This window comes from Aspergillus aculeatinus (genome assembly GCF_003184765.1).
Source record: "Aspergillus aculeatinus CBS 121060 unplaced genomic scaffold BO66scaffold_52, whole genome shotgun sequence".
Taxonomy (NCBI): domain Eukaryota; kingdom Fungi; phylum Ascomycota; class Eurotiomycetes; order Eurotiales; family Aspergillaceae; genus Aspergillus; species Aspergillus aculeatinus.
In genome coordinates this window covers 230,948-245,315 of record NW_020291521.1, presented here as the reverse complement: position 1 = coordinate 245,315, position 14,368 = coordinate 230,948, and the positions used below count along the sequence as shown (strand labels likewise).

At 57.1% G+C, this 14,368-nt stretch overlaps 7 protein-coding genes across 7 annotated transcripts; 3 read left to right on the top strand and 4 right to left on the bottom strand.

The window, feature by feature from the left end:
* Positions 1 to 263: 263 nt before the first annotated feature.
* Positions 264 to 2,070, bottom strand: BO66DRAFT_460423 (MFS general substrate transporter; the record flags this gene model as incomplete). The annotated part of the gene is made up of 6 exons (XM_025652300.1): positions 264 to 323; positions 511 to 1,388; positions 1,453 to 1,567; positions 1,630 to 1,678; positions 1,733 to 1,808; positions 1,869 to 2,070. The coding sequence occupies 6 exons, from the start codon at positions 2,068 to 2,070 to the stop codon at positions 264 to 266; spliced, it is 1,380 nt and encodes a 459-aa protein (XP_025500108.1).
* A 641-nt stretch (positions 2,071 to 2,711) lies between these two features.
* BO66DRAFT_394799 (uncharacterized protein) lies at positions 2,712 to 3,041 on the top strand. Its single transcript, XM_025648073.1, has one exon. The coding sequence runs from the start codon at positions 2,771 to 2,773 to the stop codon at positions 3,011 to 3,013; it is 243 nt and encodes an 80-aa protein (XP_025500107.1). The 5' UTR covers positions 2,712 to 2,770; the 3' UTR covers positions 3,014 to 3,041.
* A 245-nt stretch (positions 3,042 to 3,286) lies between these two features.
* BO66DRAFT_422991 (uncharacterized protein) lies at positions 3,287 to 4,718 on the bottom strand (the record flags this gene model as incomplete). Its single annotated transcript, XM_025650085.1, has 5 exons — positions 3,287 to 3,564; positions 3,598 to 3,759; positions 3,878 to 4,251; positions 4,358 to 4,456; positions 4,527 to 4,718. The coding sequence occupies 5 exons, from the start codon at positions 4,716 to 4,718 to the stop codon at positions 3,462 to 3,464; spliced, it is 930 nt and encodes a 309-aa protein (XP_025500106.1). The 3' UTR covers positions 3,287 to 3,461.
* Positions 4,719 to 5,297: 579 nt separating this feature from the next.
* On the top strand, positions 5,298 to 7,004 carry BO66DRAFT_460405 (benzoate 4-monooxygenase cytochrome-like protein P450; the record flags this gene model as incomplete). The annotated part of the gene is made up of 1 exon (XM_025652299.1): positions 5,298 to 7,004. The coding sequence occupies one exon, from the start codon at positions 5,298 to 5,300 to the stop codon at positions 7,002 to 7,004; it is 1,707 nt and encodes a 568-aa protein (XP_025500105.1).
* A 563-nt stretch (positions 7,005 to 7,567) lies between these two features.
* BO66DRAFT_381867 (uncharacterized protein) lies at positions 7,568 to 9,145 on the bottom strand (the record flags this gene model as incomplete). The annotated part of the gene is made up of 1 exon (XM_025645978.1): positions 7,568 to 9,145. The coding sequence occupies exon 1, from the start codon at positions 9,080 to 9,082 to the stop codon at positions 7,568 to 7,570; it is 1,515 nt and encodes a 504-aa protein (XP_025500104.1). The 5' UTR covers positions 9,083 to 9,145.
* Positions 9,146 to 9,505: 360 nt separating this feature from the next.
* Positions 9,506 to 10,526, top strand: BO66DRAFT_381863 (NAD(P)-binding protein; the record flags this gene model as incomplete). Its single annotated transcript, XM_025645977.1, has 3 exons — positions 9,506 to 9,794; positions 9,871 to 10,094; positions 10,166 to 10,526. Exons 1-3 carry the CDS (start codon positions 9,711 to 9,713, stop codon positions 10,524 to 10,526), a joined length of 669 nt encoding a protein of 222 aa, XP_025500103.1. The 5' UTR covers positions 9,506 to 9,710.
* Positions 10,527 to 11,859: 1,333 nt separating this feature from the next.
* On the bottom strand, positions 11,860 to 13,881 carry BO66DRAFT_414522 (MFS general substrate transporter; the record flags this gene model as incomplete). The annotated part of the gene is made up of 4 exons (XM_025649474.1): positions 11,860 to 11,910; positions 12,287 to 12,892; positions 12,961 to 13,719; positions 13,786 to 13,881. The coding sequence occupies 4 exons, from the start codon at positions 13,879 to 13,881 to the stop codon at positions 11,860 to 11,862; spliced, it is 1,512 nt and encodes a 503-aa protein (XP_025500102.1).
* Positions 13,882 to 14,368: the final 487 nt, after the last annotated feature.

Below are 14,368 nucleotides of genomic sequence, written 5' to 3'. Positions count from 1 at the left end.
TTGCAGGGCCGCATTCTGCGCGACCAGTCCCACGCCTACGACCGTACCGGCATCGATCGCGGAGCCCGCCAGACCGGCCTGTCGCCGGTGGCGCAGCAGTGCGTCCAGATCACGATTGGCGGCCGCGTAGTTGGCGAGGCCCTGCCCCAAAGGATGGACGACACCCAGGAGAAGGAGACAAGATAGTCGAGCTGGCACCCACTCGTACCGGTGGCACGGTGGCACGGTGGAGGTTCGATGCGCTGTGGACCTTGGGCTTCAGATCATTCTGCCACTGCGCAAAGGTCACCCGATCGATCACTACCCAGGTTGACCCGTCTAAGCTATTGAGGACAGTTTCGTGCGGGGATTCGGCAAACAAATGAAGATAAAGCACAGGGTGCATTCATTTACAAAGATACCATCTTAATCATTGCTACGGTTCTTCTAGGAAAGTCTCCCGAGGTTGCGGGAAGGACCCGTCGATACTCCGTCTCGATGCAGACATCCAAAGCCCTGAGTATCGGACACCTTCGCAAACAGATCCCATCCAGCAAGGGCCCACCTCCCCACAACAAAAAGGCCCGTCCCAATCAGCATAGCCACACCAACAAAGACCTGTAATCCGACAAACGCGCCTCCATCCCGCGCCTCCAGCGCGCCACCGATCGGACTGGCCACCAGCGCCGCAACCGCCACCATCAGCCAGAGGGTGCCGGACCGCACCCCGATCTCGCGAATGTCACTGATCTGCGCCGTCAGCGGCGGGATCAGGGAGATAAAGGCCCCCGAGGCGAACCCGTACAGGGCCGAGAACACCACGAGGGGCGCAGTCCCGGTCCCCGGGAGCCACAGCGCCAACACGATCACCCCGGCAAAGGCGCACATGGCGATCATGGTGTTCAGCCGGCCGAGCCGGTCGGCCGCTTTGCCGGGGAGGAGGCGGCCGAAGAGGCTGGCGCCGTTGAGGATCGGGATGAGATACCCGGCCAGCCCGGCGGACATGCCTTCGTATTCCGCCTGCACGATGATGTAGTTGAAGGGGAGGTACATGCCCAGGTAGAACAAGGCGCAGCCGGCGCTGAGCATGAGGAACGGCGGTTCCTTCAGGGGCCGGAGGTGGTCCATGACCGAGACGGGCTTCGGGGTCGGGGGGAGCCGCGAGGTCACGGTGGAGAGCGCGACGAGCAGCAGCGCGAGGTTGATGAAGGTGCAGATGCGAATCGCCCAGCCGAATCCTAGCGACGACGACAGCAGATGCTCGAGGCAGATGGGCATCACGACACCGCCGATACTGGTGCCGGTGAGCAGCAGTCCGAATGCGAAGGCGCGCTTCTTGTGGAACCAGGTGCTGGCCGTGCTGAGCGATGCGGTGAACAGAGCTGCGTCGCCGATTGAGGTACACACGCCTGCATTCCGGCTTAGTATCCCCGCGCAAGTGGATCAGAAGATGTAGGGGGATCAATACAGTACCTTGGGACAGAATGAACTGGTAATACTGGGACGAGATGCTGCACATCATCATTCCAAATAAATGGAGGAAGACCCCCGAGTAGACAAGCAGCTTGGGTCCATAGTTATCGTACAGCTGGAGTCGAGTTGATTCAGTGATGTGCCCTGACGTTCATGGGGAGGGAATCAAGCACTCACTTTGCCGGCCACAATGCCTCCTCCAAACAGAATGAACGTCTGGATAGAGCTGTGCGAGCATTAGCAACCACGGTCGAATATTATGCACACTGGGGTGACTTACGAGATCCAAGAAATCTGAAACGCCGAGTAATCCTTGAGTTGGTTTTCTTGATAGTAGGCCTGAAACACACCGAAAGCTATGCAGACGAGTCAGTAACAATGTGGCAGGCCAACAGCAACAGCACCATTGCACTCACCATTCGCCCATCCAAACATGGAGAAAAAGACACACCACCCCCCGACAACATTCAGCCACGCCTTGGTACCCCCGTCCGGGAAGTTGGAGGCATCGTTGACTGGTTTCTCGCTGGGCGACTCGTAACCATTGCTGATCGTATCGGCCTGCTCGTCAACGCTTCTCGGTTCAGCTGGCTCGTGAGTCGATTTGAAAAAGCTCATTGTTGCGGATTGAGCAAGAACCTGTCTAGCTCGCAGCAGATAGCCTTTCTAATTGTATTTGTATCGCACTCCATGTATCTCTCTTTTGATGGTTTGATTTCTCAGCCATGGCCCGTTGCAACGCATTTGTCGGCTGGCAAATCAACCCCCCTGTCTGTCGTATCTTTGACCCTAAGCCTGAACCCGCTAGTATATAGAACATGTGGGGCTACACAAGCCTTGATATCTGTATCGCAATCTTGAGAGAACATGAAACCAACCAATGACAAGGAAGCAGCCAAGCAGCTGTCTTATCTCGCACCGACCGATGGATGAGTCCCGGTCGATCGTGGTCCACTCTGAGCCAAGCTCCAGATCTGTCGTTCAAAGTAAGCTCAAGACCAGTCAAGCAGGCTCGGCTAGAGGGTCCTAACTTGGAACGAATTTAGCGGCAAAGACACTTCTTAATTTGCGCTGCGAGGCAGGGCCTACGTGGCACACTTAAGCAGGGATCTGCATCCTGGGCGGGTGATATCTCTGAATCACGCACAGTCGTAAGGTGAACTAGTCCATTAGGGTCCTTGAGCACTCTGATACTTTTTCCCTTGCCCCCGAGATGCTGGAAATGTTGTGCATTCAATTTGGTTATCTGGGGCTCCAGGCGGAGGGGCATCAGGCCCGATTCTTTGCAACGTGCCTTGTGAACGATATCACGCTAAGTATGCTTGAAGTTGGCCGTCCGATAGATCCCGCCAACAACAGGAACGACTTGAATTCATTGGTCTCGATCGACTCGGATTGGACGAGGCAGCTCATCGATATCTGGTTCCCCATTCATCCGTTCTCCGTCCTTGTCTCCAAGACACTCTTGTTGAAGAGTATTAAGGACGTCTATGACCAGGCCTTAGTGGCCATTCTCCTTTCCGACGCAAAGGCTACTTTGGCTTCTTGGTGCCGGGGCTAGTGGAAAGGCAGAATAAAGGAGTAATAAGTATGCGCCGCTCAGTAGCACTGTTGTATGTATAACTGGGAAGGGATGTCTTCGAGCCCCATCAGGGAAAGGCACCAACAGGTGCTCTGCTCTGTAATTTGCGTTCTGGCTTGTTTACATTTGTCATCTTCCGTTTCGAGCATCTCCGCTTGTATACAATGTTTTGCATCTAGAAGTGAGCTTTTGCCTGAAATCAGGTTCCGAGAAATCCCACTCTGCAAGCAGCACCGGGCAATGGGTCAGTTCTGTCCACTCAACGTGTTGTTCCCTTCTCCCTCCCGCAAGCGGAACGATTCTCACCACGCCCCCAGTGACGAGACGATCCCTTTCTGCAAAACCATGGGGATTGCGAACTGATCTGTGGACTGGGAATGTTTCCTCTTCCCCCTCTCCTCCTCCTCTCCTCCTCTCCTCCTCCTCGTCATCGAAGGTGGGACCACCCGCTATCCGTGCGGCTGCACGCGCTCCTCTGCGCCACGGGCTGCTGCGCATAGCCGCCGCGCGGGAAGTCGTCCATCTTGGAGCTGGTGGTTATGGGGCCGTGGGTGCTCCACCACCGCTTGGCCACTAGCGGACGCATGGAGGGCAAGCAAGCGGTGATCATGGCGACGCAGCACTCGACGGAGGTGCAGGCAATGGCGCCGGCGCGGTCCCAGCTGGCGTCGGGCGACTTGAGCGCCTGCGCCTCCACGCAGCGGAGGATGGAGGCGATGCAGGCTCTGCAAACCAGAAGTTTGGTTAGCGAGTGGGACCACCCAAGTAGATCTCTGCCGTGATCGGCTGGAGACGTGACGGGGGCCGAGAAAAGAAAATGCTAACGGGCGAAGGTCAAGTTACCCAAACCCAACGGCAAAGACCAAAACAAGCATGCGTCTTTTGCGGTCGCTGATCTGCAGCTGGTGGATGACGGACAGCGGCATGCCCAGGATGATGAAGTCGGTCACCACGTTCGTGGCGCCGCTGAAGACCACGACGGCGTAGTAGTCGATGCAGGTGGCGGGGACCGTGGGGTCCCAGGCGTGACGGAGGGGGATGCACTGCAGCCAGGTGGCGATGACGCTGCTGAGGTTGGAGGCGATGACCACGAAGCTCATGGACCAGGTCATGAGGCGGAACCAGCGCTGCGGGAAGATGCGCGGGAAGAAGGTCAGGATCGAGAGCTTGGTGGCGCAGATGTTGAGGATGTAGAAGCACTCGGCGATCGTGATCGACTGTGATATCAGTGGTTTTTGGACCGGTTGGTCAGCTGCTGTCTATTTGTTGATAAGAGGGGGGGGGGGGTGGTTTGTGTGTGTAGGGTATATCGCTTTTTCTCACCAATGTTAGGTGTTCTGCACTAGTTACATAGACGATGTGCTTCCCCATGCCGAAATGGATAGTCACGAATATTGAGGCAGTAAATGCCGCGTTGAAGAACTGCGACAAACCAAACAGGTCTCGGTCAGCTTGGGTACCCGTCCGCCTAATTCTGGGTGGAGTCGTTTACCAGAGCCAGAAGCATAAGATAGTCATCCATGCCTAACCGCATCGACATGATAGACCGGGAGATGAGTCGCAAAACCACGGCCACGGCGCTGGCGGCCAGCGTGATTGATGCACACGCGATGATGCCCGGAGCGCGGCTTGCCTGGGGTTGGTGCTCCATCGCTTGAACCTGGGTTGCAGTGAGGCTCGACATGGCGAGTGGGTTTGACGGTCAGAAAACACCGATGGCTCTACAGACATATGCTCTCATGGAGAGAAGAGGAAAAAACAATGACAAACCGCGTCATGCTGGAGAAAGAGTGGTGGGTGCACTGTACTTGATTGAAGGAGAGGGGCAACAAACATGCAACAACCCCCATCGTGCTAGATTCTCACCACAATTGAAGTCCACATATTGGGGCTGTGCTTGTTCAACCCTCACCTTATTTATTATTTCTATCTGGACTGGCAATCGAAGATCATAACTGCTCCAAGTACAACGGCGGCTAAGCAATCAAACAAGCAATCATGCGGGGTGAGGGCTATTGCTATACTGTACTGTACTGTATGTATGTATTGTACGTATGGTAATCAAGAAGATGATGGTCACATTAATACCGTTCTGTATAGTAGTTACTGTGTCTGACTAAATCTGTCGCGGTATTTGGCATAAATGTAGATGTAGAATATTGGTTGTACGATTGCTCACGCCGAAAGATACAAAAGATACCCTAATCCTAATCTTTCACTCTCTTGGCCCTCTCATGCCTTCCTCAACGAAGTCCCTCCAAGAATGCCCATCACCAATTTTCGAGCTGCGGCAGTACTGACGCTAGTAGCAGTGACACTGGGATATCTCCTACGCACCCGCGCCCCAGTGATTCTGGCTATCCTTGAAAGTGCCCTTGTGGTGGTCATCTACCGCTTGACATGGCATCCACTGGCCGGCTACCCTGGGCCGTGGCTGGCGGCAGCGACTGACTGGTACAGTGTCTACTATTGTCTCCGCGGGGATCGACATCTCGACTTCTACCGACTGCACGAGCAGTATGGACCGGCGGTGCGGTTCGGGCCCAACCGAGTCTCCTTCCGCTCGGCGCGAGCCCTGACCGAGATCTACGGCAGTCGAGCGAACACGCAGAAGTCGGCCGTCTACCGTGCCTTCAGCCACTTCTTCACCGTACCCGCCAGCCTGACGACCATCGACCGGAAGTCCCACGTCCTCAAACGCCGCCTGACCAGTCGGGCGCTGAGCGGCCGCGCCGTCCAGGATCTGGAGGAGTTGATCCTGCAGAGCGTGCGCCTGCTCTGTCGGACCCTGACGCAGACGCAGGAGACTCGCGGGGACCCGGACCCCGACAGCCCCAACTCCGCCTGGGGTCCGCCTCACGACCTCACCACGACCCTGCGATGCCTCCTCTCCGACGTCATGGGCGACGTCACCTTCTCCCGCCACTGGTCGTTGCAGACCAGCCCGCGCAACCGCCCCATCCTAAGTCTAATGGCCCAAGGCACGCGCGGGATCAACGTGGCCGGGCACATGCCGATGCTGCTCCGGACGCGGCTCGAGCGGTGGTGCGCGCCCGCCCTCCACCGCGGGGTGCGGCGCTTCTACGCCCTGTCCGCGGCGCAGGCGGAGTGGCGCGCCGCCCTGCTCGACGCCCGCGACCCCGAGACCGGCGCCGGCTACTCCGCCCGCGACCTGGTCGCCGAGGCCGGCATCCTCATCATCGCCGGCACCGACACCACCGCCACCGCCCTCACCGCCACGCTCTTTTACCTGCTGCACGACAGTTGCGAGGCGTACCGACGCGCCCAGGCTGAGGTGCGCGCCGCCTTCGCCGACCTCGAGGCCATCCGCATCGGGCCCGCGCTCGCCGGTTGCACCTTTCTGTACGCGTGTGTCGACGAAGCCCTGCGCCTGTCGCCGCCGGTCGGCTCTGTCCTGCCGCGCGAAGTGCTGCCAGGCGGGCTGACGGTGAGCGTGGACGTGAACGACGATGAAGGAGGAGGAGGAGGAGGAGGAGAAGGAGAAAAAAGGTACTTTGTGCCGGCGGGCACGGATGTCGGGGTGCCCGTATACGCGCTGCACCACGACGCTCGCTACTGGCGAGATCCACATGCCTTTCGGCCGGAGCGGTGGTTGACGGTGGCGGAAGACAAGAAGAAGGACGGAAGCAGCGGCTTCACCGCATATGCCCCCTTCGGCGCCGGCGGGACCAGCTGCGTCGGCAGGTACCTCGCCTACCAGGAGATCGGGATCATTCTGGCCCGGTTACTCTGGTTGTTGGACATCCGGTTGGCTCCTGGGCTGAATGACAGAAGGGAACAGAAGGATACTACAGCTGCAGCTACAGCTACAGCTGCAGGTCCAGACAGCCGCACATGGGGTCGCCACCGGGCGGGGGAATTCCAGACCCGCGATGTCTTCACCAGTGCTCATGAGGGTCCGTGGGTGCAATTCCGGCCGCGTGACGCAGCGGCTGATACTATGGCATAGAGACACATGGTTTTTGATAGACTTAGAGATTATGTTTGATATCTACACTCCCCTTTGGGATACCCGTACGCCCCTGGCCCTTCCAAGTAAATGGTAAACGGTGATTTAGTTTCCAAGATAAGTATTTGTGTGGTTGGAGCTACATATAAAAATCAGTGTATCTTGGATTGGAGTGAAGGAAACTCGAGGCAATCTCCATATATCAAAGACCATTAGGGTTCCTTTTCAGCCGAGGGTATTACTATTGGGGCTCGTCCTTAGGAAGTCCGAGTGAGGTGGAAGATAGTTCTTCTCGATATCTAGAGATTCGCAAGTCGCCTTCCCTGTCATTCTGAACACACTCCTCTTGAGCCTTCTTGGGCAAGGTGTTAGCTCGACCGTCCATACTGCCACCAGAAGGTGCAAAAGACTTTACACAAAAACACATGCAGATCTACTCTTATCATACTTGACCTGAATGCTCTTTGATTCTATATGTAGTCTAATAACCTCCATGAAGAGTCCCTTGACAGAATCCGCCAATGTATCTACTGGCCCCTTTACCATCAAAGTCCAACTCAACCCTAATCATCCAACAGCCCCTGCACCAACTCCTCCCGCCACGCCTGCAACAATTCCTCCACCAGCTCCGGCGCATAGAACGCCTCGTTCCAATTCACGGACAGCACCAACCGCTCCGCCCACGTCCACACGTTCGTCAACAGCAGCCGGTTGATTACCTCGACCGCCACCCACCAGTCGGCCACCCGCACGGTGCGCGCCCGCCCCCGCACTGCCTCCGCGGGCAGGGTCTCGTTCACGCGGCCCATCGAGCTCAGCTCCGGGTGCGACGCGCCCTCGAGCGGGTCCGCTGGGGTGCGGCTTAGCAGCTGCATGACGCGCTCCACGTAGGTGGGGAGGAAGTCGAAGATGTTCTGGGGGGTCGAGAGGCGGAGATTGCGGCGGTAGAGGGTTGTGAAGGTTTGGCTGAGGCGGGCGAATTCTTCTTGGTTGTGCACGGCTGCGGCTGTGGGGGTAGAAGAGGGAGGAGGGGCGGGAAGGGGCACGCGGAAGGGGAGGCCCGTGTGGTAGAGGGAGATGGCTGCGGCGGGCCCATTCCAGGGGGTAGGGAGGTAGCGTCGCAGATCGATGGCGTTGAAACCTACGTAGTCCTGCTGCTGCTGCTGCTGCTGCTGCTGCTGTTGCTGTTGTTGTTGTTCGTGCTTGGGGAGAGCAAATCGAACAGCGGCAAGAGCTAAAGCAGCGTGGGCGGCGGCCGTGACAGTGATGTTGCGGGCCTTGCAGGCACTCAGAAGTCGCTGGGTGGTGTCCGGGGCGAAGGCTTGGAGCAGGCGCTTCGGGCCGGCGGGGAGAGTGACGGGCAGCGTGGGCAGCTGAAGCATTCTCGTTCTCCTCCTTCCGCCTTCCTCGCCGAGGAACGGCTGGAGCTCTTCATCTGCTGCGGCACTGGCACCGGCACCGGCACCGGCACCGGCATCGGCCTCCCTCAACCCCCCGGGGTTCTCGATCGAGCCGAGTCCCGCGGCGACCCAGTCCAGCGCGGGACAGAGACGAGCGGCCTCAGACCCGTACACCATAGGATCAGTCCCGTCAGCCAGCAATTGCACGAACACGGATTGCAGATGGAGTAGACCGATACCGTCAATCCGCCAGTGCGGCGTACGGAAGACCAACTCTGCTGTGGCCGGCAGGTAGTAGAGATGGAAGCGCTGGGACGGGGTCAGCTGCTCGTACAGATCGTCCGCGCTGCGATCGGGATCTACGTGGAAGGTGTCACGCGCCCAGGCGTCGAGCTCGGCAGTCGAGGTGACTACCTCATACACGAAGCGCGGTCCGCGGTCGGTGTCGGCGGCTTCGGCGGCTTCGGCGGCCAGTTGGGGGTAGAGTTGGCGGAGAGCTTTCCACGTCTGTTCGACTGCGGAAGCTGGCGGCAGTGGTACTTCCAGGCGCGCAGTGCAGGTGATCAAGTAGTGTTCTTTGTTTAGCGGCGCGCCGGCCGCGGCAATGGCGCGATAGAAGGTTTCGATCGTGTCGAAGGGACGCTCATGGCGCGTGGACGAGACCTGACTCCATGACATTGTGGGCTGACTGGTTTGAGATGAGAACGCTGGTGCCTAGTAGTGCTTCAAGTTGTAGACGTTTGTGGACGTTTGTGGGGCTAGAGAACTCGGCGGAGCTGAACGAGCTTAATATATACCTTACTGGTAGTACAAGTATGGGGCTAAGTACTGAGTAGTACTGGGCTTATGGAACCGGCTGAGCAACCAGACTGACAGTATCCACATCTCCCTTGTTCCTTGCCAACAGAAATACTACACTAGTGAATGTGTAGAGTAAGATATGTGATTTGCTAGGTCCACAAGTGGAAAGAGATTCCAGCTGCAGTGATCCCAGTAAATAAATAAATAAATAACTAGTACTAGTTATGCGGGAAGCCTTGAAACTTGAACAGTGGTAAGCAGTAACTAAGCACAGGCGGATTTAGCACAGCCGCTAACTACACTAGTGAAGGCATTGGCCCTTCCTATACTCTCAATTGCACATCTCTGGCGAAGATGGGGGCGAACGGTCAACTGCGCCATTTGTTTGCTAGCAGTCAAACCTACCCCTCCCATCTTTTCTTCTGGTTGATCACCTCAATCATCCCCCAATTCAGCCAATTTCTGCTTCTTCTACTCATTGACTCTCCTCGAAATCTTTGCGACCATGTCAAGCCAACCTCTTACCTGGGTGGTCACTGGCTGCTCCTCCGGCCTGGGTGAAGCCCTTGTCCCCGCCATTCTCGCCCAGGTAGGTCCATCCATCCATCCCCAATCCCTCAACCTCAGCGCACAGAAAACCCTAATCCAATCCCCACGGCCTACAGGGTGACCAAGTGATCGCAACCGCCCGCGCGCGCGATAATCTGAGCGGTACCGACCGTCTGGCTGCCCTCAAAGCGGCCGGTGCGACTGTATACGAGCTCGATGTCTGCCATCCGCAAGAAGAGCTGGATACCCGGGCGCGCGAGATCTGGCAAATCTACGGCAAGGTCGACGTACTGGTCAACAACGCCGGCTACATCGACATGGGCATTGTCGAAGAGATCTCGTACGCCTTTCACTGGGCTTCTCCCAATACTCTAAATTCCCCGTGCCTAATATTTCTTTCCTCCCGTGCAGTGAGCCCTTCCTCATCAACGCCCTCCGCACCAACGCCTTCGGCCCGCTGAACGTCTCCCGCGCCTTTCTGCCGCTCATGCGCGCCCGGAAGACGGGCACGGTGCTCTTTACCAGCAGCGTGGGCGTCTACTACGGCGCGCCGGGGGCCTCCTGCTACACGGGCGCCAAGGGCCTGTTGGAGACGGTGGTCCCGAATCTGGCGCTCGAGCTGGCGCCCTTCGGCCTCCGGACGGCGCTGCTGACGTACAGCTACTGGGTGGTCGTGCGCAGCCTGGCGGGGAATCTGTTCTATTCGGCGACGACGCGCCGGTATGCTGCGGCGGTGGAGGGGGCGAGGTTGGAGGGGTGGGGTGGGGAGTAGAAAGTGACAGGGGGCTGTTTGGGGGGTTCAGAGTTGTTGGGGTGGCGCTGTGAGGTAGCTGTAATGTGATGCGCTCAGACTCTCAGGGATCAGGGTAAATACGGATTTGAAGGGTTGGGATGAGATGCAAAATCTGTGAGCCGGTACCTGCCTTCAATTGTGGATGAGATGGCTTCAGTTCATAGCCCTTACACTGAGTCTGATGTCGACATGTTACCTAACCTTCTGGCATTGGTGTTGTTGGTATATCAAGAGGGACAGCGGACTGATTCGCAGAAGCGCTAGCTTCGCAACCCTACGAGAGCTTGAGTAAGGGTGACGACTACTGATTTTAAGTAACCTAATTGTTCTTTTGTGAGAGTAGTCACATAACTTGGACTTAGCTGGGCAGCGGAGGAGGGGGAAGCTCCCCCGGCTGCAGATTTCGACCATAGGTCTACGTCAATATCTAATTTGGGAAAAGACGATACATAAGAAAGGTGTTTTGAACGGTGGTTCCACGGCTGTGGAAACAGGCCCATGAGAGGTTGCGTGAACGCTTTTGAGCAGCTGCAGTGGCAGCCTACTTGCTCAAGCTGGAAGATGCGTGCTTAGACAGCCATGTCAACTGGGAAGTTGTTCTTCACACGCGATGCGGCACCAATGCACGCCACCCCAACTTCTTGGAGGACATAAAAGTGAATTTCCAGTGGGTACTAAACGCCCGTTCTATACAAATTGATGACGCCTCAGAGGGGTGGAAGATGCTTGAATCCGACCACGTCAGGCTAAGCTATCTGAGAGGAAGAAGCTCGGCCCACCGGTGAGCGAGCAGCCTCAGGCAAGGCCGCAGGCCGCCGTCACAGATACTGTATTCCTACTATATTTCTCCAGATTTTCTCTGTAAAGCATAACTACCGTTTGGTCTTTCTATATCAGGATTCTTTGAGTTATTAGTCTTGTTAAAGACTGGAGGTGTTCCAATCAGGGTTCTTCCTTGGGATATATCTTTTATTATTCTTATATTTGGGCTATTTGGGGGCTATTTGGGGTCTATCTTGTAAATCCTTTGATGAGATACTATTATGTACCAAAAGTAAAAAGATGGAGGGCTCACCATCTACCTGTATATCATCTTTCTATACATTGCTTAGTTTGCGTGTATTGGTACCGCACTGCGGGTTAATCACAACTTCCATACATCCTTGCTTGAACAGGCCCTTGGCTACATAAGTAAACACTGGGAAAGGTCCAAGTACCGGCCCTGCTGGACCCGCTAAGGGGCGCTTTGTCAGGCCCTCCGCCTTTTGAATTCCTGGGGCAGAGACCCCTCAGCTCGGCCTTCTGGGACTATTTAGACTGTTGGACAGGAGTCGTACCAATTCCAGAGATTACTCTCAGGAGTCTAGCCGGGAATATAGAAGGGAAAGACGGAGAAAGGTTTGTGCGCTGGCTCGAAAGGGCCCTGCAGTGGAACTCTGAGGACCGAGCGACGGCTTGGGATTTCTTATACGACGACTGGCTGGTGGAGGGACTGGGGAGAAAAAGGAAGAGTCGAGTACTAGTGGCTTATAGTCATAGAATAAGGAAAGGAGAAGGGAAGACAGAGAGCTTCGGGATTACGTCCTCACAAACCACATCTCCTGTTGTACGACCACAGACTTCCTCATAAATCTCCACACTCAACCGCGCGCTGGAGCTGTTTCTAGTGAATACAGCGCAGACGCACCACCAGAGCCCTTCCGACGGCCTGTAACCGGCAGCGAGGCGAGGAGTCCCACCCCCCCGAGTCCCGCCAAAACCGCAAAGATCCCATGGAACCCATCCAGATACGCATCGACCACCAGCCGCGCGGTCCCCGGGTCCGACTTCCCCGCCGCCAGGTAATACAGATTCCCGAGATCATCCGCCAGGCGCCTGGCCGTATCCGCCGAAAAGCCCGAGTCCCGCAACGACCGCGCCATTAGATTCTGCAACACCGTGGCGCCGACCACCACGCCCAGCGCGAACCCGACGGTCCGGAAGGTATTGTAGAGACAGCTGGCGTAGGCGGCGTGCGACGCGGGCGCCGTCGCCTGCGCCAGGAACAGTTGGCTGTTCAGCAGGAACCCGTGGCCGACGCCCAGCGCGAGGAGGATGCCGACCCAGGTCCCCGTCGGGCTGTGCGCGGTCAACACGCATAGCGTTGCGGTGGCGGTGATGGTGACCACCCAGCCGCACCACATCAGTTCGCGGAGGCGGCCCGTCTTCGTGGCCACCCATGACGCGGTCAGGCTGGCGGGGATCAGCGTCGAGAGGATGGCGAGTAACCCTACCCCGGCCATGTTCGGGGTCTCGTGCCTGATTCCCTCCAGGTAGGAGGAGATGTGGTAGAAACAGCCATGCAGCTACGCTCGTCATCAGTGAGTCTTTATGAGCTAGGGCACGAAATGGGGGAGGGGGGGTAGCAACTTACTGAAGTCCCTTGGAGAATTGTCCCGAGATATAACGCGAGGGAAGAACCGTTGCGCAGCATCTCGGCGGGCAGAAACGGCGCGGCGGACCCCCAGAGCTCCCACCCCACGGTACAGACCAGACCGGCCGCCCCCAGACACAGAGGGAGTAACACGTTGACGCTACTCCATTCATACAACGTCCCTCCCCACGTGATGCCCAGCATGAGCGACACGAGGCTGGAGGTAAACAGGACGCACCCGACCCAGTCAACAGGTCGACGAGAATTGCTATGCGGCGGCCACGGCGTCAGCAAGATGGCCAGATAGCCCACGGCGCAGAGGGGAAAGTTGACATAGAAGATCCACCGCCAGCCGCCGTGCCCATCCCCATCATCGTGGGCATACTGCGAGATCAGGCCCCCGACCACGGGGCCCATGGCCATGCCCAACGCGGAGAATATCTGGATCAGGGACGTATACAGTGGGCGCTGGCTGGCGGGGAACCGATCGGTGATCACCACCGTCGGCAGGGTGATGAACCCCGCCCCGCCGATGCCCTGGATCGCCCGGCCGGCGATGATCCCGGGCATCGTGCGGGCGACGACGCCGACGATCGAGCCCACGGCGAAGAAGGACGTCGAGATGAGGAGGAATGGCCGGCGGCCGTAGCGGTGGGACAGCTCGCAGACGAACGGCTGCAGCGAGGCCGAGGGCAGGATGTAGGCCGTGCCGATCCAGAATGTGGTCGTCGTACTCCCGCCTAGGTCTTTGGCTATCGTCTGCAACGGGTTATGAGAATGAAGATACTGGCCGAATTCCGGGGGGCCATAGAATGTGTGACTTACGGCAATTGCCGGTGGGAAAACTGTCGAGTCGAAGGCGCTGAGAAAGCTCGCGGTCACGAGCGACAACGCGCAGTACAGACCGCTTGGCTTGTTCATGCTTATTCTCGGAATCTTTTACTGACCGAGAAATGCATGAGAGTAGTCAGAAGTCGACGCCTAGTGCCTCACTGCTGTGGCTGCTATGAGTTGGGGGGGGGGGTTACTTCTTCTACCAGAGAGGATGCAACAGAGATGGATTGTAGTGTTTTGGTTAATGCATCACATTTCCTACTCAGCCATTGTGAATCACTCAATCTAAGTTATCAAACACATAAGGCCGCGTTATGGTATCTGAAAAAAGCGGCAAGTTGAACTACGCCCATTACCAAAGCAGTCAGCCTAGTGGTTCACTATCATCTCCAAAACATTACGTGAGGCAGTGAAATGTTCCGAAATAAGGGACTCCGATAGCTGCAAGAAGTGGGCAACAGAGGCGCAATCACCCTCACGACTGCCGTATCATGTACGAAGATAGGCCAGTTCAGGGGTACACTTTGCGCTGAGTCATAGACTTACTCCCGACGGAAATACTCATATGCAACGT